Raw genomic sequence first — 22,385 nt, 5'->3', positions numbered from 1 at the left:
CACACAGAGGACCTGTGTTGCTACAGGTGTGTGTGCAGGGGCAGCCCTGCCCTGTGCAGGGGGCTGGCAGGCGGGGGGTGGAGTGAGCCCCCGGGAGGGCTTGGCGTGTGCACAGTCAGGGTGCCTGTGTGACGGCACATGCAGGGGCCCGCACCCGGCCCCTCCTCCCCAGGTGGTAGGGCTGGGGGCCGCTCTCCCTCCGAAGCATCGGCAGGGGAGCCAAGCCGCAGCCTGGGCTGCGGGGTTTGATCTTCCCTCTGCCGCCGGAGATGAGAGAGGTGTAAGTGGTAGAGATTTACGGGGCCTGAGGGAGAAACACCCTTGCAGTGAGAGGCTCACATGAAAGCGCCAGCGTAATAGCGAAGGCTGCGGAGTGTGCCAATTATGCAACAATTAACAGGTTAGACTATCGTGGGCTCTTTCTCCCTTTCTTCTCCCGGCCACTCCTCCCCCTCCACAGCTGGTTTCCGCCGCAGGCTCCCCAGCAAACGCTCTGGGGACGAGAGGATCAAGAACATGCTTTCTCCCCCTTTTAATCGGAGATCAAAAGTTGGAAGAAGGACTTCGCCCTCGAGGGTGGAGAAGAAAGGGGTGCTGTTGAAATGGAGGCCTGCACAGGAGGCGGCGGGGAGGGGAAAGGAGCCTGAGCTCGCCGGGCTCTGTGAGGACTTCACACCTGTCCCCTCCCCTAATCCACGTGGCGGCCGGGGAGCCCAGCACTGTCTGCAGTGCTGTGCTGCAGATCAGAACACCGAGACTCGAGACACAGGGACCCAAGGCCAGCCAGCAGACAGGACTGCACCCCAGGCACTCTGATGCCAAGGGCTTTGCCACCAAGCCATTCTGCCTCAACAGTGGGACGTGGGGGGGGCATTTCCTAGTCTCTGAGCCTTGGCTTACCCATCTGTAAAATGGGTACAAGCCCTGGGCTTTGGGTGATGGAGCCAAGCCCCCCCCCTCCCCGAAATGAAAGGTACAGCGGGTGCTCAGCGGCTGGACTGCTCTGTAAGTCAGCCAGCACCAGCTGAGCCAAATGCCCTGTGCAGCATCCAGCGGCTAATTGAGAAAGAATTAGGCAGCGCGCCCCAGAAGTGAAGAAACAGCTGCTCGCCGGCTTTTGAGAGGTGCCAACCCACACCCGGCGTCCGCACCCCCTCCCCACCTGATTTCCCAGCAGAGTAACAGCCCCCACTCCGGGTCTGCTGGCCTGGACACCCGCCACCTGCCCTGCTGGGGCACGCACTGCCCCGAAGCTCATGTCGCCTGGGGGTGGGGGGAGAAGGCTGCCATGGGTCCTAAGCTTTCCCTTCAGCACATGCTGGGCTCACACAGGGCACCAGCCTGGGAGGGCTTCATGTCTGTGTTCGTGGTAACACCCCCTGGATCTGCCCTGTCCCTACCTGGGGAGCAACTCTGGCAGTCCACGCCACCTCCCTGGACAGAGAGCTGTCACAGGCAGCTGCCTGTGACAGCTACAGTGAGGGGTGCAGGGCCCAGGTCACACACAGTGGCTGCAGAGGTTCCAGCCTCCCTGAGTCCAGGCTGGCGCACGTTGCCCCACACCCCACTCCTCTGCACTCACTCAGCTGCAGGGCCCAGAGGGTGGCACAGCAGGGCCTGGCTCTGCCATTCCTCCTGCTTCAGGGTGAACCCACACAAACAGCCATGCCCCTGCATCTCCCACAAACCAGGAGGGAGGGCCTCTGGTCTCAGCGGCCCCACTCCCCACACCACCACAACTCCCTCCCGGGATAGACTTTGCCAAATGGTTCCCCGCGCCGGGCTCCCAGGCCACAGCTCGTCTCTGGCGTTTGCCTCTGCTGCTCTGGATGTTTGAAAAGCCTTCCCTTCAGCAGCCAGGCTCTGCGACACGGGGAGGTGGGCATGGGAAGTGCCTACGCATGAGAGGGAGCTGGGGTGCCGAGAGGAACCACGAGCATCCATCCCTCTGACTCCATGAGCTGCGCCTGGCCTCAGCGGCTCAGGCTTCATGAGCTGGACTCTTTCTCTCCCCAACACCCCCACCCCACCCTCACCAGGTGGCCGTGCAGCCTGCCGTCTCATGGGAGCGAAGGGACCCCAGCTGGTGAGGCCAGCCGCGTTTACAGAACCTGGCCAGCTGTTTGCTCATCGGGGGCTGCCCAGCCACTTGGCTGCAGGGCTGGCAGAGCTCCGCGGCCATGGCTGGGTGCATTCTGGTGCAGTCTGACCTTAGCCGGATTCCAGGATGATGATGTGTGAATAATACGGCGTTTTAAGAGTCAACAGCTTGGGCGCTATTTATAGCTGGGCTGGAGTGCTGAATGGGCCATCTCCCCATTAATCATTAGCTACTTAGATGCGTTGGCAACCAGCGCCGGCATCAGTCCACAGTATCAGCCTCCCTCTGTCAGCAGCCACCCTTAAAGATGTCAAAACTGCCATGGAGTCAGCCCAGCCCCACACGGCGCCTTCCAGGTCCAGGCTTCATAGCCTGATTCCTCCAGCATCCCCTCGCCCTTCCCCGGCCTGTCTGAAACTGTCACCACTTTGGTGGGCTCTGCTGGCAGGGGTCCTGGGTGCCCACTCCTTGGGACGCCCTCAACTGCCAGAGGGCGCACTTGGCCCACCTGAAGGAGGAAGGTGCATTCCAGAGACAGTGTCAGGGCAGGGCCTGTTGGGGACAAGCCTGGGGCCAAGTCCCAGCACCCCTGTCCAGCTAGCCCTTCCCTCTGCCCGTGCCCCCACCCGGGGCTCCAGAGCGTGACCACGACGGCACCAGCACTCACAGAGTCTCCAGATTGTGCAGCCCCTCGAAGCTGTGGGTCCCCAGATGCTGGATGCGGTTGTTGTGCAGGTGCCTGTGTGGGAGGGAAAGACGCGTCACACTGGGCGCCCACAGCACCGGGGCCCCAGGGAGGCAGAGCACAGGGCGGCAGGGCAGGGAAGTGGAGGCAGAGGTGTGGACAGAATGACCGACTGCTGAAGCTGCAGTTGCCAGAGCTGGATTGACCCAAAGCTGTGCCACTTGGCTGTCCTATGGAAGGAAGGGGAGAGGAGAGCCAGGGGCTAGGGCTAGCGCAAGATCTGCAGCACGTAGGAGAGAGGCCCGAGGTCAGAGGGACTCCTGTCTGAGGCTTCTCCTAGGACCCAGCCTGCCTGACTCAGTAGCCAGACATACTTACGGGAGCCAAGAGCAAACCGCTCCAGACAACATACAATTAGAGGCTGGGCTTTCTGTTACAATCGGAGAGAGCTGCAGGCAAACTCAGGGAACAGGGAGACTGGTGAGGCTTCACAGGGGTGGTGGTCCCCAGCAGGGTCTGGAAGGACGGGCGAACTGAACGAGCATCGGGAAGGGCGCGCCGGGCACAGGTAACTGTGCTGGCGGGGGGCGGGGGGCGGGGGCTGGTGTGTCTGTGGAGGGCTTGGCCAAGCAGGGATGGGTTGGGGAGAGGAGGAGGTCAGCTTGGGAGAGATTTTCAAGACAGACAGGTGCAAAGAAGGGACAGAATTTCCTTCTCTCTGTGCCTGCTGAGCCAACATAGCAAAAACCGGACCCTCACGCCCAGCCCAGACATCACAAGAAGCAGAGCACGGGGCCCAGGGGCATGGAGCTCCTCCTCAGGCCCCTCCTCCAGAAACTGACAGGCGAGAATCCTCCTGAAACCCCCGAAATCTGAAGTGGTTTGGGTCTCATCCTTTTCCCTCCCTGCTAACAGCTTCCCAGAAGAACAGGGGAGAGGGAGGGTGAACTCCTCACTGAGAGATGCTCAAAGGCACCCATGGGTGGACGTGCACTCACACACTGCACACGGCTGGGGCAGAGAGAGAGACTGGGAGGGCTGACTGGGCCCCGCCTCAGAGCACCCGCCCCGGCCTTCACCATCCCCTCAAGTATAGAAAAGCCGTGGGGCCTGACTGACCCACGGGGCTTTGTCCACAAACCGTGGCTGCGGGGAGAATGACCAGGGCCCAGAGAGATGCAGCCCAGAGCGCACGGAAGCTCACCAAGCACAAGCCTGAAAGGAGAAAATCACAGGGCAACTGGGGAGACACACAACCTGCAGCCAAGGCAGAGTGGGGAGGACACAAAAGGCCAGCCGAGCCCACGCCCCAGAGCAAACAGATTGAGGGGGGAACAGAAAGCACTGGGTCACAATTACCTCCCACTGCAGGACAGCCCTGAGAACAAGCTGCCCAAGGAAAAATGTTTAAGTGAAAGGAAAACATGGTAGGTTAAGGAAATATATTGAGTCCACAACTACAGTACGTTAATAATTATCAATACATTTGAAACAGAAAAACTGCAGACACTGTGGATGGGATTGGTGTCAGAGAGGACGCTTCTGACGAGGATGGCGAACACAGCAGAATAGACCAAAGGGATCAAAACCATCAGAAACTCATCAGCGTGGAAGACACAGAGGTGATTCAACACACGGCGACTGACGTCTCCGAGAGACAGAATCCAAAAACGAGGTTGGAGGAGTACTCAAAGACACGATCCAGAGAAATTCTCTAAGACGAAGAAAGGACAGCATCCAAGGCTCAAAGCATGCATGTTTTTAGGAAAACTGGACGCAGAATATTCTATGCCATTAAAGTTCAAGAATTTGAAAACATCTTCAGGAGTGGGAGTAGGGGGGAAGGTCAGGCCTGCAAGACACCGGCCGGACCTAAAGGCAACATCAGGCAGGCCTCAGGCAACCCAGGAGGAGGGGCCGGGAGTCCTGCGGTCCTGGGGTGGAGAGCTCTCACCAGCCTTCCCCGCCCTGCCCCAGCTGCCCCATCAGACTCCAGCAGGGGACGCACAGCCTCAGCCTCCTGTGTCCTCTCCCCAAGCGGCTCTCGCTGCCCCGTCCCCGTCCCCTTCACGCCAGCGCCCCAGCTGTCAGCACCCAGCAGCCTGTGCTCCGTGGGCGCCCGTGCCTCCGTTCTCGCCTCCCGTCAGGCCCAGTGCTCCTGCTCTGCCTCCCGGGCCTCCCTGCAGCTCATCCCGTGGCCACCACACAGCTCCCCAGCTTCCTCTCCCTTTCCCAGGTCGTGTTTTGCTAGAAGCTGCTCTCCTCCCTCACGAGCTGGAGGCAGGAAAGGGACAGAGGGGCGATGTTTCCGGCCTCTCCCCGCACCCAGGAAGCAGGTGGCTGCGGCTTGCTGTCCTGGCCTCACGCTCAGGGCCCCCATTGTTTCTCCATCTATAGCACGCCTGACTTTCAGGCCAATTCCCTGGCTGGCTCCCAACCACACCTTGAAGTCATCCATGACTCCCTTTCTTCCTGGTCTTTCATCCTCTGAAAACCTCCAGCTCGCATCAATCCTTTCTTCAAAACACCCCTCGCGGTCACGCCTGCCGCCACCTCCCTGGACTGGCTGCTGATTGACACACAAAAGCCTCCAAGCTCCCCCGTTCCCGTCCGTCCTGCAAACTCACCTTCCAAAGACACCCTCATTTAGGGCTTCAAAAAACCTTCAGATCCCCTCCCCCACTGGCCAATAACAGCCAAACTCCTTGGGCTCCCGCTGCGAGTTCCCAAACTCCCCTGCCAGCTTCTGGGCCATGCCTGCTCCAGCCCAGCCACCCAGCCACACGCAGCCCACACCACGGGCTCTGCCCCCACCTTCCCTGACCCCTGCTCGGAATGCTTCCCGGCCCCTGCTCCTCTCACTCTGCCACCATTCAGGCCCGGAGCCCACCTCCTCCACACAGCCTCCCTCTGTCACCTACGCTCGCCCCGCTGCACACCACCCCACGCTGCAGGCACTGTGCGTCCTATGCTCTGGGCTCCGCTGCACCGTGCCTTATCTTCCCCATGTGAATCTGGCTATGGCAGCTGGACTGGAAGCTCCTGGTAGCAGCAGCTGTAGCCCACCCTCCCTGCACTCTGCAGTGCCTGCAGCTGCACCGGGGGGCTGGACCCCACTGTGAAGTTCTCGTTTGTCCAGGGGTCATGTCCTTCACAGCACCTGGCCTTGTCCCTTCCTGATGTCACAGGGCTACCTCCACAGCAGGAAGCAGCCTGCTGTAAATTCCCACTGACTCCCAGGAGGGAGGGTGTGGCCAGCCGTGCAGCCCAGCGTGGCCCTCAGGACATCCATCGTGGGTCTCTACTCTCCCGGGACAGAATTAGACACACTGGTGGCTGTCTTGTCACCCCTCAGGAGGAACTAAGCTGCAAGGGTGGGGGAGGCGCTGTTGCCACTGACAGAGTCACCACCACAGGTGTTCCTGCAATTAGTGTGTAACCCAAAGCCATCACACGTGACCTCCAAGCCCTTGCTAATTACCCTCTGAACTTACCAATCATTCAGAGCAATTAGCTGCGAGCTAATTTGCACTCTGAAGTGCCCAGTAGGAAGGCAGAGTTAGCCCCAGTCTCCAATTCCTGCCAGGGATGCTATCTCCCCAGTAATTTCGCTGACGGGGCTCTGCTGTCTCATTACTAGGGATAGCTCCTCGGGCCTAGGAAATAATAGGGATTTATCCTGCCCCTGTGCCGACCCATATGACTGCACCACATAACGTAAAACTGATTTAGGCCACTCTGGGCTGACCTTCCAGTTCACATGGAGTAGTTAGCATATTGGCACAATGAGAAAATAATAGCCCAATTCCTGTCTTCTAATTACAGTACCCTGGCTTTTTAGTGAACCTCGAGAGTATTTTTGGAGGTCTCACATCATTGTGCCTCAGGATAACCCCACACCATCCACAGGGGATGGTCATCCTCCTTCTTTTACAAAGGGGAAACTGAGACCAGAAGGTTTGGCAACATGCACAGAAGAGCAAAGCCAGCCAGGCTTCCAAGCCACTCGAGCAAACATGCAGCCCCGGCCCCAAAAGGACCCAGCTGGGGCCGGGGGCCCAGGCAGCACTCACAGCACCACAAGGCTGGTGAGGTTCTGGAAGGCGTAGTCGGGGATGTGGCTGATGCGGTTGAGGGCCAGGGTCATGGCCTGCAGGGCAGGAAGGTTGTTGAGGGCCCTGACAGGGATCTCGGTGAGTGCATTGTCGTCCAGCCAGAGGTGGCGGAGGGAGGACAGCCCCTCAAAGCTCCTCTCCGGGACCACAGAGATGAGGTTGGCATCTAGGCGCCTGGGGGAAGAGAGGAGGGAGAGGGTCAATCCAGGGCAGGATGAAGGCCAGGCTCTGGGGCTGGGCAGGGCCAGCCAGGCCCCCAGTGGAGCTGCTGGGCATGGCTGGAACTAGAGCTGTGACTTGGGCCCTGCTTACCCTGTGTTCTACCCCTCAGGATCCCTCCATTCCAACCTGCAGTGCTTGATGCTCTGTGCCATGCATTTCTGTTCGGGACTCCGGTGCTTCCTCCCAGACCCAGGGCTGAGCCCACCGGTCATTTGCAAACACCCAGTACTCTCCCCCTCCCACCCATAACCCCAGGCTTCCAAATCTATTTCTGTTCTGAGTACGATGTCATTCTTGCCAACCCTACCCACCAGAAGGCCTCACACGGAGATGTTCCCAGCATTGGCAGAAGGAAATCTCCTCCCTCCGGACCTAACCAAAGAAAGGAACCTCCCCAAACAGGTAAGCCGCCCCCTGTCACCTGCCCCTAGCAGCTCCTGTTCCTCGTCCCCATGAGGAACCAGCCATTTGGTCCTGGGGCTTCTTGCTCGGTTGATGACCCACGTGGAGTCCCATGGTGGGAGCGATTGATTTGCTACTTCTCCACACAGGTGTGAGGTCTAGAAGACCTTGGCAGCCCAGCAAAACAAGGCGCCTGCCCATCTTCGCTTTCAGAGGTGCCCAGGCCATGATCTCCTTGGCTGCTCTGCTGCTGTGTCTGCCTGCCGGCCTGCAACCCATCATCCTTCCCAGCAGGCCTCTTGGGGCCGGGACAGGCTAGCCCACAACCACAGTCTATCCCTGGACTTCACTGTCTTCAATGGGGCTCAGCGTTGAGCTCTGGGTCTCCCACACAGGCACATGTACCCAAGCCATGGAGACCCCAGTCCTCATGCACATAGGCCCAAAGCCCCAAAATGTGAAACCCATAGGAGCATGGCCGTGACCGGGGGGGGGGGGGGGTGACTGCCACACATCCCCGGCACCCCTGCGCGTCCACCTCTTCCACTTCATCTCACCAATGTCCTCTCTGCCCAACGTCTCAGGCACCCATGAGAGAAGTGCCCTGGCTCTCGGTGAGGCGTCAGGTGGATAGGCAGACATGACAGCAAACTGGCCAGGACACCCCCAGAACCTGCACTTAGGAACGATCTCCCACCCACGTGCAGCCAGACCCTAGGGGACACAAACCCTTCAGGGAGTGTCCTGTGCTGGTAGGGCAGACCCAGCCCTGGGCCTCTGATGGCGGCCTCGTCCCCTTGACGGCCAGACTTGGACATGCAGACTCCTCAGCAACTCCCTGGGGTGCTGCAGACGACGTGGGGTGGGACCTGAGACTCTGGAAAGACAGCCCAGGAGTCTCTAGGTCCACACAGGCTGGGAACCAGGTCCCACTGAGGCCCAAAGAGGATGGTGCTCCTACAGAAAGCCCTGGCCACAGTTCTGCCCAGAGCCCCACCACAGAGACACCAGCTACCGAGAAAATGGCACCCCTGGCTCGCAGTCCAGGGGGAAAGCCAGACTGAAAGTCTCCGTGAGCACAGCACCCGGCCTGGGTTTCTGAGGCTACCTCACATGTCCCCTTCAGTCTCTGTTCCTAATGTGTGGTGTGCGGATCTCCAGCCCCAGCCTCGCCTGGAGCATGCTAGAGATGGCAGAACCTTGGGCCCCACCCCAGACTCAGTGACTTGTTCACGGCGCAGTCCTGGTTTAACCCGGGCCTTCCAGCTACTGTACTTAATGCCCTGGGGTCGGCTGACAAGAGCAGAAGACTGAAGGGGGAGGCAGGAGACCCCTTCCTCCACGCTCAGTACTCGGATGGTCCTGGGAGACCTTGATCTGGGATCTGATCACCAATTATTCCCAAAGATGAGGACTCCCCCTCAGGCTCCCAGATGTGCCAGAGCAGAGTGGGCACCGTGTTCAGCTCTGACTTCCCAGCACCAGGCCTAACTCACAGATGTTACTCCCCAAGGGCTGCTGAGTAAGTGGGTGACCACATGCCCTCCCTTGGGCCAAACCAAGCACACAGTCAGCAGGGGGAGACAGGGACAGCCCTCTCCCCAGCAGCTGTCTCAATGGTGGCTTTCCCACCTCCACATCCACTTCCATTATGGTGAAGGCTCTCACTCACATCTCTCTCCCCATCCACAGACACCCAGCGCCTTCTCCGAACCCGGGACAGCACCTCAGTGCCAGCTCCCCCACACTCCTAAGCCCGAGTCCCAGGCAGGGTCACAAGTGCTTTTGGCCTCGTTAGAGGAGGTACCATTTGGACAAGAGGAGGAGAGGGTGGTCTGGTGGATCTGGATCTTGCTATGTGGAGCTGCCCCCCTCATTTTAATGGGTAAATTAACAATGGGGGAACCTGACTGCCCCGAGGGGTCAGTGCCTCCTTCACTGAAGCTCTGGGCTGGGAGCACCCCTCCAGTGACAACCATGACACCAATAACAATCACCGTTCCCATTCGTGGAACCCTCAGCATGAGCCACGTCCTGCGTCAGGTGCAGGTGTATGGTCCGCACCCTCTCAGCAAGGCCACAGGGCACCTTCCAGGGAGAACAAGCCACGCAGGGGCACACAGCTAACGAACTGCAGAGCTGGGATTCTAACCCACGCCCCTGACCCTGAAATGCATGTGTCTCAGCACGGTGTGACACTGTCCACATGCATGAGGGAGATGAGAAGCTGCTCACCTGTCAGCCAGGATGGAGGTGGTGACTGCGGTCGGCCCCCACAGGGCTGCAATGGGAAGGTGGGGGCCAGGGGTGGAGCAAGGGCAGAGCAGTCTTTTACTCTGAGCTCTGGGGCATTTGGAAGTTGTCTCTTCCATGTGTGCGCCTCTGTGTGAGTACACGCATGTGCATCTTCACACATGGGACATACAATCCTGCAGCCATCTGCTGCATTTTGTAACACACATGGGAAAGGGCTACTTCTACCTGGCTGGGCCACGCGTGGCGCTGGCTCAGGCCGGGCCTTCCTTTCTCAGCTTCTTAGGGAAGGCTGGACTGGACGGAGCTCCAGGCCTCTTTGTGCACTGACAGACCCCACTGCCCTGCATGGCCAGTGACGAGCTGGGCATGAGCGTGGCATGGCAGAGTGGACCCAGGGCAGTTCCCTGCAGCCCTGGGGACAGGGACATGTCCCAGGGAACAGTCAAGCAAGCTGGGCAGTGAAGAAGGTGGGACATGGACCCAGGGCAGCATTGCCGGATATAATGAGTACATGACACACGGCTGCCCATTTAAACCTGAACTTCAGACAAATAATATAGTTACTTTTAGCGTAAATGTGTGGCATGCACTATTTGAGACAATTACCAGGAAATCCGAGTGGCAGATCAATGAGAAGTAACGTGTAGGACAGACAGGCCCCATGCAGGGCTCCGGGTGTATGCCCCAACTCCGATCCAGGGCTGCCCACTGGAAGCAGTGTGGGCGTGGCCGTCACACAGAGCCAGCCATGGGGCCCTCCTTGAACCTTGGGCACTGGTTTCTTCACAGCTCGTGACCTGCCCACCCCGGGACCGTGCTGGGGTTAAAAGCACAACTCAGAGCCAGTGACCCCCTCCTCAGCCTCCTCCTCTCCAACCGGGAGGCATTCCAGAGGGCCCCGGGACCCACAGAGGAGCTGGCCACGATCATAGGTCCTCCTGGTGGTTTTGGCCATGAAGACAAACACCCCCTTGGAGGGGGACACCCCATAGAGTCCAGGGAGGAGTGCAGGAGGCAGCAGCAGCTTCTGTTTTCCCTCTCCAAACCTCCAAACCTCTCTGACTCAGTCGCCAAGGATCGCATTGTAGCCATGGAGTAGTCTCTCCCCACTGGCCCCGGTAGGATAGGGCACACTCCGAACCTTGCATTAGGTTCAGGTTCCCCGGGGCCCTCAGCCCCCTGGGTAAGTGGGCCCTGGGCTCCCCTGCTGCCTGGGGTGGGGGTGGCGAGGGTGCCTGTGAGCAGCTGGCAGAAGCCGCCATGTGGACTTCAACAGCTTTGGGAGCAGCTCCCTGTTCGCAGGTGGGAGAGCCGGTCCTGAGCATGCTGGCTTGGCAGGCAGAAGAGAGCAATTACACCAATTAAGCTCTGGAATAAAATCAACAACCCCAACAGCTCTGCTCTTTCTCCCACGTGGGCCTGGCCCCTCCAGGGATTTCTGATCCTAATTCTTACCTGCGGTGATGGGGCAGATTAGCAGGGACCTCCTGGGCCAGCTGGAGCTTGCTCTGGCTCCGGGAACTGGCCTAAGCTCTCTAGGGCCAAAGAGCTCTTTATACCCATGCCCAGGGCCCAGGCTGAGGCGGGGGAGGGGGGCGTGCCAGCAAGGCAGGCGAGCGAGTGGCCTGGTCATGGAACACCCCAGGGAGCTGGGGCCAGAGGGTGCCAGTCCCACTTGACCGAGACAAGTACCCAGCAAGAAGCCCAGGGGCACTCTCGTCAACTCCGAGCCTGAAGGAGCTGACCAGCCTTGCTCATCTTAAGTGAGGAGCCTGGTGTCCAGAGAGACCAGAGAGGGAAGCCCAAAGCACGCGGCAGGGCTGAGACTCAAGCCGGGGGCTTCCTCCCACCTGCTGGCCTGGCTTCCCCACAGTGAGGGGAGGGCAGAGACACATGTGTGGTTCAAGCACCGCTGTGGGAAGCATGTTTCCATTTGGAAACCAGAGGCCTTCACAGCCCCCACGGGACTAGCCCCACCCCACAGGCCCTTGTGAGAACCTCAGAGCCCCACACTGCATGACACAGGAGGGCACAGGGCTTTTAAGAGACAGAGGTTCTTGGGTGCAGAGGGAGACTGAAAACCAGAAGTAATGAAGGCAGGTGGGGATGCCACAGGGCTGGGGGCCCTCCAGGGGGGTGATGGAGCCCCAGGGTTCCTCCCATGAAGCAGTCCCCTCATCCAGCAATCCTCGGACCCGGGGTGTCCCTTTCCCTCACCAGCCTGCCAGTGTGTGCAGAGTGAGAAGGGGGGCAAGGCCCAGGTTCTGATGCTGCAAGGTCAGAGGGGGAGCCCCCTGCCTGCTTTCTTCCACTGACCAAACAGGCCTCTGGTGCTGGGGTGCTGCTCTGCCTGACTCCTGCCCCAGTCTGGCTGCCTCCCCGTCTCCTCAAAGCTGCCCACCGCTCAGACCCTCCAGAGTGGGACAGGCTCCGTCCTTCACCCCCCAGTGCAAAACAAGCACACAAAGTCTCTGCCCGAAAATTATAGAGTGTCAAGATGGCAGCAGAGCCCTGAGCCATGGCACTGGGCAACTGCACAGGTGGTCTGCTCCCAAGCTACACAGCCCAAGTTGTGGCCAGGCCTTCTCCCATTCTTCCATCACTGGAAGGCGGAAGCGGGGTGGGGAGACTCCTGGGGCAAGGACTGTTCCTTTGCTCCTGAGGATTGACAGTGATTGACATCCCTTCAACCCCCAGCCCTGCACAGCCTAGACACAGAGTAGGTGTTCAGCAGGACGTGGATGGAAAAGCGGGGATGGGATCTTAGGCTTTGGCGGAGGTGCAGAGTGGGGCACAGACGGGGAAGATTCTAAAAGCTAAACTAAACTGAGCAGCCACACTGGGAACAGGCATTCTGAGGGGAAGCTATTCCACGTGGGAGCTGTCGATCGCCCAGAAGGACTCACAGCCATGCCCTCAGCCTGCCAGGGAGGGCAGGGAGCAGGCTGGCACCTGCAGAGCAGCAAGCCAGTGCCCCCAGGCCTTCCCCAGGCAGCAGGGCCCTGGCCTCCGTACCTGTCCCCACCCCCAGGGCCAGGTGCCAGCCTCTGAGTTGAGGGCCACAGTGCTCCAAGGGGGTGCCTACAGCGTGCTCTGGCCCTGCTCGGCACCCACAGACTCTGCTCCCCTTTGTCATCCCCCAGCCCCCTGTGGAGAGATCAGAGCTTGCCTTTCAGGAGAGAGGTCTTGGTGGTTTCCTGAGGGCCCCCAAAAGCCTCTACCACCCTGTGAATCCAGCCCGCAACCACCAGGCTGTCAATGGGATGAAAGGCGACAAACTGTCACTGTGCACCCATGGCGATGTCGGCTTCCTGCTTGGCTCTGGAGTCCAAGCTCAGCACACAACTCCTCTGCAGAGAAGCTCCTAGACTATTGCCTTTATCACGCAACGAGACTATAGCAAAGCCTCAGTGGACACTCATCAAGCACCAGCTAAGTGCAGGCGTGCTCAGCGTCTCATGAATGTTCCCGCCCTTTCCCTCCACCCTGGCCCCGCGGACTCCCATCTTGTCTGCTGAACACAAGGCCCAGGGCGGTGAGGCCACTGGTCTGACTTCAAGGCCTGCAGTTTTAGACTCACAGCTGCACACACTTTTGTCAGGAGCTGTGATCCACTCTTTGTGCCTGTGGGGAACGCCAGGGAGGCTTCACCGCCCAAGTGACATGTGAGCTGGCTCCCAAGGTAGAAGCAGCTTTATGAAGGGTCACCAGGAGAAAGAGTGTGAGGGAAGCCCCAGAGGCAGGAGGGGCAGCTTGGAAGGGTGTGAGAAGGGGCTGCCGTGGAGCCGCCAGCGTGGGGAGAAGGACGGGGCACATCCGCACGTTAGACTGCAACTGCACGCAGGAAGATCACGTGGAGAGTGGCTGGGGCAGGGCGACCGTGGGGAAGCTGCCTCGAGTGTGTGAGTCAGAACCAGGGCCTTGGAGTAATGCTCCAGGGGGACAGCGCCCAGGAGGGAGGAGAGGGACAGACAGGCAAGGGAAGAGGCACCAAGGAAAGGCCTGTTTTTCAAGACTGTCAGGCCAGGCACCCCTCCTGTACCTCACCCCCTCCCCAGCACAGAACAGAGGGCAGAGCCCCACAGAGCTGCCCAGGGTTTGGGGTCTGGGGTTGCCCTACCACCCCTGATGCCGGCTCACAGGGCCTCCACCCTTCCCTTGGCCAACACCTCTTATTCCTATCCTGGGGTGATCTCGGCTGGTGGAGAGGAGACAAGCTGGTGTCTTTTTTAAAAATAAAATCGGGGACAGAATTACAGAAAGAGACAAACAGAGAGACAGATATCTTTGATTTTCTGGCTCACTCCCCAAATGACCACAATGACCAGGGCTGGGCCAGGCTGAAGCCAGATGCCTGGAACTCCATCCGGGTCTCTCATGTGGGCAGCAGGGGCCCAAGTCGGCGCTTTTCCAGGCACAACAGCTAGACTGGAAGTGGAGCAACCGGGTGTGAATCTGCATTTATATGGGAAGCCAGGGCTGCAGGTGGATGCTTAAGCTCTGTCCACAACACTGACCCTGACAGGTGTCCTTTGAACCAGGGCTCTTCACTGTGAAGTGGCCCCACTCGGCTCAGGCTTATTGGTCAGGTTTCTCCTTATTAAGACTTGAGCATCAGAGCTTGTCCAGAGAAGCCCTTAAAACTGAGCTCAGGAGAGCAGTTCCAAAGTGGTCCTTATTGGGTGACTACTTGGGGCTGCAGTGCCTTCCCGGGGAGTGGTAACCCAGCCTAGAACCCACGTAACGGGACCCTAGGCTCAGTTGCAGGGAGTTCCCCTCCAAGCACCGCCCTGTTCCAAGCTGACACCTATAAGGGGTCTTCAAAGAGTTCATGGGAACTGCATTAGGAAAGAGCACTCACGGACTTCCAAATCTTTGGTACCAAAATAGGCTCATCTTTCAATGCCACTTTTTTTTTTTTTAACAGGCAGAGTGGACAGTGAGAGAGAGAGAGAGAGAGAGAGAGAGAGAAAGGTCTTCCTTTTTGCCGTTGGTTCACCCTCCAATGGCCGCCGCGGCCGGTGCGCTGTGGCCAGTGCACCACACTGATCCGAAGGCAGGAGCCAGGTGCTTCTCCTGGTCTCCCATGGGGTGCAGGGCCCAAGGACTTGGGCCATCTTCCACTGCACTCCCTGGCCACAGCAGAGAGCTGGCCTGGAAGAGGAGCAACCAGGACAGAATCCAGCGCCCCGACCGGGACTAGAACCTGGTGTGCCGGCGCCGCTAGGGGGAGGATTAGCCTATTGAGCCGCGGCGCCAGCCCCAATGCCACTTTCCATGAAGCCTTTGAACTATCCTGATATGTAGTCTGAGCAGCTATGGGAGCCCCAGACCCACCACTTCTACAACGTGGGTGCCTCTGGTCTAAGTCACCGTCCAGCAGAGATTTCTGCCAGCTCTGTGTCATCCAGCCTGGTAGCCAGTAGGCACATGTGCCTGTGGCTCGTCTTGCAGAGGAAGTGAATTCTTATTTCATTTTGGCTGACACATGTGGCTAGTGTCTAGGGTAGTGGACAGCTCTGAGAAATTAGCCAGGTCCCAGGCAGGACATCAGGGACACAGATGAATGACACCTGCCCCGGAGGAGTTCCTCGCATAGCAATGATGAGCAGATGACCAACAGTGTGTGCATATGTGTGGTGCATGAGTGTCTGTGTGTGCTGTGCATCAAGAGTTAAGGGAACAAACCACAAGTGTGGGTCCCTCGGCCAGGGACAGCAGGACAGGCTTCTCAGAAGAGGTGATGCTTGTGCTGAGCCTTCCTGGGGAATTACTGCATTTCCAGCGAGTGGACAAGGGGAGGGAGCGGCCTCTGGCCGAGAACAGGGTGTGCACAGGTGCCACCCACAGCACTCAACGCAGGAGCAGAAACAACTAACCGGGTGTACTGTGAGTAGAACACACTGTGTGGGGCTGAGACCGGGGGTTTGGGCAAGATGGAAAAGGCATCTGGGAAGAGAATGTCCTGAGCCCTGGAGGCGTGGCTTAGCTGAACCTTAACTGATGGGCACTGGGAAGTCTAGCTGGGGGAAGGTTACCAAGGGTCGTGCACCTGCTCATACAAAGAGCCAGGGGACTTCAGACAAGCTCCTTTCCTCCCTCTGGGCTCCATTTCTTTACCTGAATGAGAGGTTTTCTAAAAGTTCATGGGAAATGAACATTATGAAAAAAGTTCACAAACAGGGCCAGCACTGTGGCGTAGCTGGTAAAGCCACTGCCTGCAATACCAGCATCACATATGGGTGATGGTTTGTGTCCCGGCTGCTCTACTTTCAATCCAGTTCCCTGCTAATGGCCTGGGATAGCAGTGGAGACAGCCCAAGTCCTTGGACCCCTGCACCCATGTGGGAAACTTAGATGAAGCTCTCTGCTCCTGGCTTTGGCCTGGCCCAGCCCTGACCATTGCAGCCATTTGGGAGAGTGACAAGGACAGGAATTGGTGCTCCCATGGGATACCACTGTCACAGACCACAGTTTTATCTACTATACTCTAACACTGGCCCTGAAAGTATTCCTTTTTTAGAGTCTAGCAGTTGCCTACTAGTTTTGTTTTTATGTCTTGCCAGGGACTAGCACAGTGGCACAGCAGGTTGAACTGCCACCTGGAACACTGACATCCCATATCAGAGCCCCAGTTCAAGTCCTGACTCCTCCATTTTCTATCCAGTCACTTGCTAATGCACTTGAAAGGCAGTGGAAGATGGCCCAAGTACTTTGGTCCCTGTCACCCATCTGAGAGACCTGGATGGAGTTCCTGACTCCTGGCTTTGGAGTGGACCAACCCAGGCTATTGTGGCCATTTGGGGAATGAACCAGTGGGTGGAAGATATCTCTCTCTCTCTCTCTCTCTCTCTCTCTCTCTCCTTTCCTTTCAAATAAATATATCTTCAAATAACCTGGCAAGTGTCATTGGGTAACTTCTTAATGGAGAACAGCCTTTTGAGAGAAGCTTCTGGAAATGAGACAGACTTGGAGAACATGGAACTTTGGCCAGAGAGATTGAGACTGGAGGGACGATGGTCAAGATGGAGGAAAGGCCAAGGCCCACTGTGGACCTCAAACAACTTTACCCATGGCCACTTCATTGCCTTTCTCCCCCGGAGACTGGAGGAGCCAGACAGTACAGACTGCGTGTCCTCTCCCCGGAGGCTGCCCACTGCGGGTGTTCCGTCTGTGTCAGTGCTGATCCAGCTCTGGGTGCTGCCAGCACTTCTCAGAGGGCTGCTTGCTGAGACACAGATGGCCGTGGCCATTGCAGAAGTGAGAGCAGAAAGGGACCTCCATCCAATCAGGAAGGAAAGAGGGGCCCCGAGCGGTGAGTGGCCTGTCCAGGGTCACAGAGAGAAGAGAGGGCAGAGCTAAAGAAGGCCAGTGGCTCTGGGTCTGTGTCCTTGGGGTCCCTTTTGTCCTGCCTGATTCCTTCAGGGTGGGGGGCGTATGTCACCCCTGACCCACAGTCAGCACCATCAGCAAGGGTCTCAGCTGGGGTCCTGGGAAGGAGCTGGGCTCCAAGAACCTCTCCTTGCAGCTGTTGACACTTGGGTCCCAGCCATGCCTCTCCACACCCAGGACCCATGGCCGGGCCCTCACAGAGGCACACACATGCCCTGCAGAGTCTACAGACGAAAACTTAGGGAGCTAGCACCTGAGCCCCGGAGGAGTGAGGATGGGTCCTCTTGGGGGTAGGGAATGTGGAGAGCCCCCGGGAGCTTGGTGTGAGAAGGCAAGCTCCCTGCAGGAGGCAGGGGTGAGAAGGTACAAGGTGTCTGGCGTGAACCTCTTCGTTCCCTCCTGAGGGTAGCTTGGGGCTGGGGAGGACTCTCCCTTCCCACACCCTACACAGAGCTGGGGATGACTCTCCCTCCCACACCCCACACAGAGCTGGGGATGACTCTCCCTCCCACACCCCACACAGAGCTGGGGATGACTCTCTCCTCCCACACCCTACATAGAGCTGGGGATGACTCTCTCCTCCCACACCCTACATAGAGCTGGGGACGACTCTCCCTCCCACACCCTACACAGAGCTGGGGATGACTCTCCTTCCCACACCCTACACAGAGCTGGGGATGACTCTCCCCTCCCATACCCCACACAGAGCTGGGGATGACTCTCCCTCCCACACCCTACACAGAGCTGGGGATGACTCTCCCTCCCACACCCCACACAGAGCTGGGGATGACTCTCCCTCCCACACCCCACACAGAGCTGGAGATGACTCTTCCCTCCCACACCCTACACAGAGCTGGGGATGACTCTCCTTCCCACACCCCACACAGAGCTGGGGATGACTCTCCCCTCCCACACCCTACACAGAGCTGGGGATGACTCTCCCCTCCCACACCCTACACAGAGCTGGGGATGACTCTCCCCTCCCACACCCTACACAGAGCTGGGGATGACTCTCCCTCCCACACCCTACACAGAGCTGGGGATGACTCTCCTTCCCACACCCTACACAGAGCTGGGGAGGACTCTCCCTTCCCACACCCTACACAGAGCTGGGGATGACTCTCCCCTCCCACACCCCCCACAGAGCTGGGGATGACTCTCCCTCCCACACCCTACACAGAGCTGGGGATGACTCTCCCTTCCCACACCCTACACAGAGCTGGGGATGACTCTCCCTCCCACACCCTACACAGAGCTGGGGATGACTCTCCCCTCCCACACCCCACACAGAGCTGGGGATGACTCTCCCACACCCCACACAGAGCTGGGGATGACTCTCTCCTCCCACACCCTACACAGAGCTGGGGATGACTCTCCCCTCCCACACCCTACACAGAGCTGGGGATGACTCTCCCCTCCCACACCCCCCACAGAGCTGGGGATGACTCTCCTTCCCACACCCCCCACAGAGCTGGGGATGACTCTCCCCTCCCATACCCCACACAGAGCTGGGGATGACTCTCCCTCCCACACCCTACACAGAGCTAGGGATGACTCTCCCCGCCCACACCCTACACAGAGCTGGGGATGACTCTCCCTCCCACACCCCACACAGAGCTGGGGATGACTCTCTCCTCCCACACCCTACATAGAGCTGGGGACGACTCTCCCTCCCACACCCCACACAGAGCTGGGGATGACTCTCCCCTCCCACACCCTACACAGAGCTGGGGATGACTCTCTCCTCCCATAGCCTACACAGAGCTGGGGATGACTCTCCCTCCCACACCCTACACAGAGCTGGAGATGACTCTCCCCGCCCACACCCTACACAGAGCTGGGGATGACTCTCTTCTCCCACACCCTACACAGAGCTGGGGATGACTCTCCCACACCCCCCACAGAGCTGGGGATGACTCTCCCCTCCCATACCCCCCACAGAGCTGGGGATGACTCTCCCTCCCACACCCTACACAGAGCTGGGGATGACTCTCCCCGCCCACACCCCACACAGAGCTGGGGATGACTCTCCCACACCCCACACAGAGCTGGGGATGACTCTCCCACACCCCACACAGAGCTGGGGATGACTCTCCCTCCCACACCCTACACAGAGCTGGGGATGACTCTCCCCTCCCACACCCCCCACAGAGCTGGGGATGACTCTCCCTCCCACACCCTACACAGAGCTGGGGATGACTCTCCTTCCCACACCCCCCACAGAGCTGGGGATGACTCTCCCCTCCCACACCCTACACAGAGCTGGGGATGACTCTCCCACACCCCACACAGAGCTGGGGATGACTCTCTCCTCCCACACCCTACACAGAGCTGGGGATGACTCTCCCCTCCCACACCCTACACAGAGCTGGGGATGACTCTCCCCTCCCACACCCCCCACAGAGCTGGGGATGACTCTCCCACACCCCACACAGAGCTGGGGATGACTCTCCTTCCCACACCCTACACAGAGCTGGGGAGGACTCTCCCTTCCCACACCCTACACAGAGCTGCAGATGACTCTCTCTCCCACACCCCACACAGAGCTGGGGATGACTCTCCCCGCCCACACCCTACACAGAGCTGGGGATGACTCTCCCTTCCCACACCCTACACAGAGCTGGGGATGACTCTCCCCGCCCACACCCTACACAGAGCTGGGGATGACTCTCCCACACCCCACACAGAGCTGGGGATGACTCTCCTTCCCACACCCTACACAGAGCTGGGGATGACTCTCCCTCCCACACCCTACACAGAGCTGGGGATGACTCTCCCCTCCCACACCCCACACAGAGCTGGGGATGACTCTCCCACACCCCACACAGAGCTGGGGATGACTCTCCCACACCCCACACAGAGCTGGGGATGACTCTCCCTCCCACACCCTACACAGAGCTGGGGATGACTCTCCCCTCCCACACCCCCCACAGAGCTGGGGATGACTCTCCCTCCCACACCCTACACAGAGCTGGGGATGACTCTCCTTCCCACACCCCCCACAGAGCTGGGGATGACTCTCCCCTCCCACACCCTACACAGAGCTGGGGATGACTCTCCCACACCCCACACAGAGCTGGGGATGACTCTCTCCTCCCACACCCTACACAGAGCTGGGGATGACTCTCCCCTCCCACACCCTACACAGAGCTGGGGATGACTCTCCCCTCCCACACCCCCCACAGAGCTGGGGATGACTCTCCCACACCCCACACAGAGCTGGGGATGACTCTCCTTCCCACACCCTACACAGAGCTGGGGATGACTCTCCCTCCCACACCCTACACAGAGCTGGGGATGACTCTCCCCTCCCACACCCCACACAGAGCTGGGGATGACTCTCCCACACCCCACACAGAGCTGGGGATGACTCTCTCCTCCCACACCCTACACAGAGCTGGGGATGACTCTCCCCTCCCACACCCTACACAGAGCTGGGGATGACTCTCCCCTCCCACACCCCCCACAGAGCTGGGGATGACTCTCCTTCCCACACCCCCCACAGAGCTGGGGATGACTCTCCCCTCCCATACCCCACACAGAGCTGGGGATGACTCTCCCTCCCACACCCTACACAGAGCTAGGGATGACTCTCCCCGCCCACACCCTACACAGAGCTGGGGATGACTCTCCCTCCCACACCCCACACAGAGCTGGGGATGACTCTCTCCTCCCACACCCTACATAGAGCTGGGGACGACTCTCCCTCCCACACCCCACACAGAGCTGGGGATGACTCTCCCCTCCCACACCCTACACAGAGCTGGGGATGACTCTCTCCTCCCATAGCCTACACAGAGCTGGGGATGACTCTCCCTCCCACACCCTACACAGAGCTGGAGATGACTCTCCCCGCCCACACCCTACACAGAGCTGGGGATGACTCTCTTCTCCCACACCCTACATAGAGCTGGGGATGACTCTCCCACACCCCCCACAGAGCTGGGGATGACTCTCCCCTCCCATACCCCCCACAGAGCTGGGGATGACTCTCCCTCCCACACCCTACACAGAGCTGGGGATGACTCTCCCCGCCCACACCCTACACAGAGCTGGGGATGACTCTCCCTCCCACACCCTACACAGAGCTGGGGATGACTCTCCCTCCCACACCCTACATAGAGCTGGGGACGACTCTCCCTCCCACACCCCACACAGAGCTGGGGATGACTCTCCCCTCCCACACCCTACACAGAGCTGGGGATGACTCTCCCCGCCCACACCCTACACAGAGCTGGGGATGACTCTCCATCCCACACCCTACACAGAGCTGGGGATGACTCTCCCCTCCCACACCCCACACCGAGGAAGCTCCGCAGGTGATGCACAAAGGTGATTTCATCAGCTGTGATTTATGCTTCCTAGGAAGATCATTCTCCTTTCACTGTCAGTCTTTCAACAGATCAAAAGTTGGATATGAAAATGAAGGTGAGCCCAGCTTGTTCTCCAGACTATGCTAATACCCAAGCCACCCTCCCTCCATCTGCCAAGAGAATGGATGTGTGTGAGAACCCCAGGAGGCAGAGAAAGCACTTCCTTTGTAGACATCAAAGGATGATACCTGAGCATTCCTCCAAGCCCTTCCTTGTGTTCTATTCAGCAGCAAGATATAAAAAATGTACCTGCCCTCCAGGAAGGAGGCAGGGAGGAGACTGTGCAGCCTTTGTGAGCTTCCCCTGGAGGCACGGGCCTGCAGATCTGGGCAGAAGGCCAGCTTTGTGGGTGATGATCCCGGAATCCTGGGGTGGGAACCACAAAAGCCATCTCTTCCGTCCCCCAGCCTCCAGCCATGGGATTCCAGACAGCAGGCTGGTTTCTGGGGACCTCCTGGGCTGGCTGAAATGAGTTTAGGAGCCGGGGTCTGTGATTGCTAGGGCCTGGATGCTTGCCCTTGGCAAAGGACAGCTGTGGTTGGTGGAGAGAGAAGCAGATGGGGATTTTCCTAACTTGCCTCTCCAGAAAGGGGGCAGTGGTGTCAGGAGGTTAGGGGCTGTAAGTGACATTTTGGTATTTTAGATATTTAAAAGCTGTCTATAATAAAAGGCATCAAGGAAAACCAAATCACTTCTAAAGGTACCATGGGAGAAGTGGGGAGAAAGGAAAAAATTCCAATTATATCTGGCTCCCCTATTATGGAGTTCCAATCCTTCCCACAATCCATTTTCTCCTTCATTTCCCATAGCTCCCAGGCTTCCTATGAACCAGAAGGAGA

At 58.8% G+C, this 22,385-nt stretch overlaps 1 protein-coding gene across 6 annotated transcripts in view; it reads right to left on the bottom strand.

Annotated features, from left to right (window-relative positions):
* Positions 1-22,385, bottom strand: part of LGR6 (leucine rich repeat containing G protein-coupled receptor 6) — a 125,761-nt gene that overhangs the window by 41,698 nt on the left and 61,678 nt on the right. For 4 of the 6 annotated variants that reach the window (XM_008268585.5, XM_017347858.4, XM_089312090.1 and 1 more), the window contains 2 exons: positions 6,860-7,075; positions 2,769-2,840 (listed from right to left, as the gene is read on the bottom strand). The exons of 1 other annotated variant lie outside the window; for it this stretch is intronic. In XM_008268585.5, coding sequence (XP_008266807.4) covers positions 2,769-2,840; positions 6,860-7,075 — 288 coding nt within the window. The remainder of the gene's footprint in view (positions 1-2,768; positions 2,841-6,859; positions 7,076-22,385) is intronic. One more of the 6 variants, XM_008268587.5, reaches the window with a different exon arrangement.

Source organism: Oryctolagus cuniculus, chromosome 13, assembly GCF_051225735.1.
Source record: "Oryctolagus cuniculus isolate XC-2025 breed Fujian yellow rabbit chromosome 13, ASM5122573v1, whole genome shotgun sequence".
Classification (NCBI taxonomy): domain Eukaryota; kingdom Metazoa; phylum Chordata; class Mammalia; order Lagomorpha; family Leporidae; genus Oryctolagus; species Oryctolagus cuniculus.
This window is presented reverse-complemented; position numbering and strand designations above follow the sequence as displayed.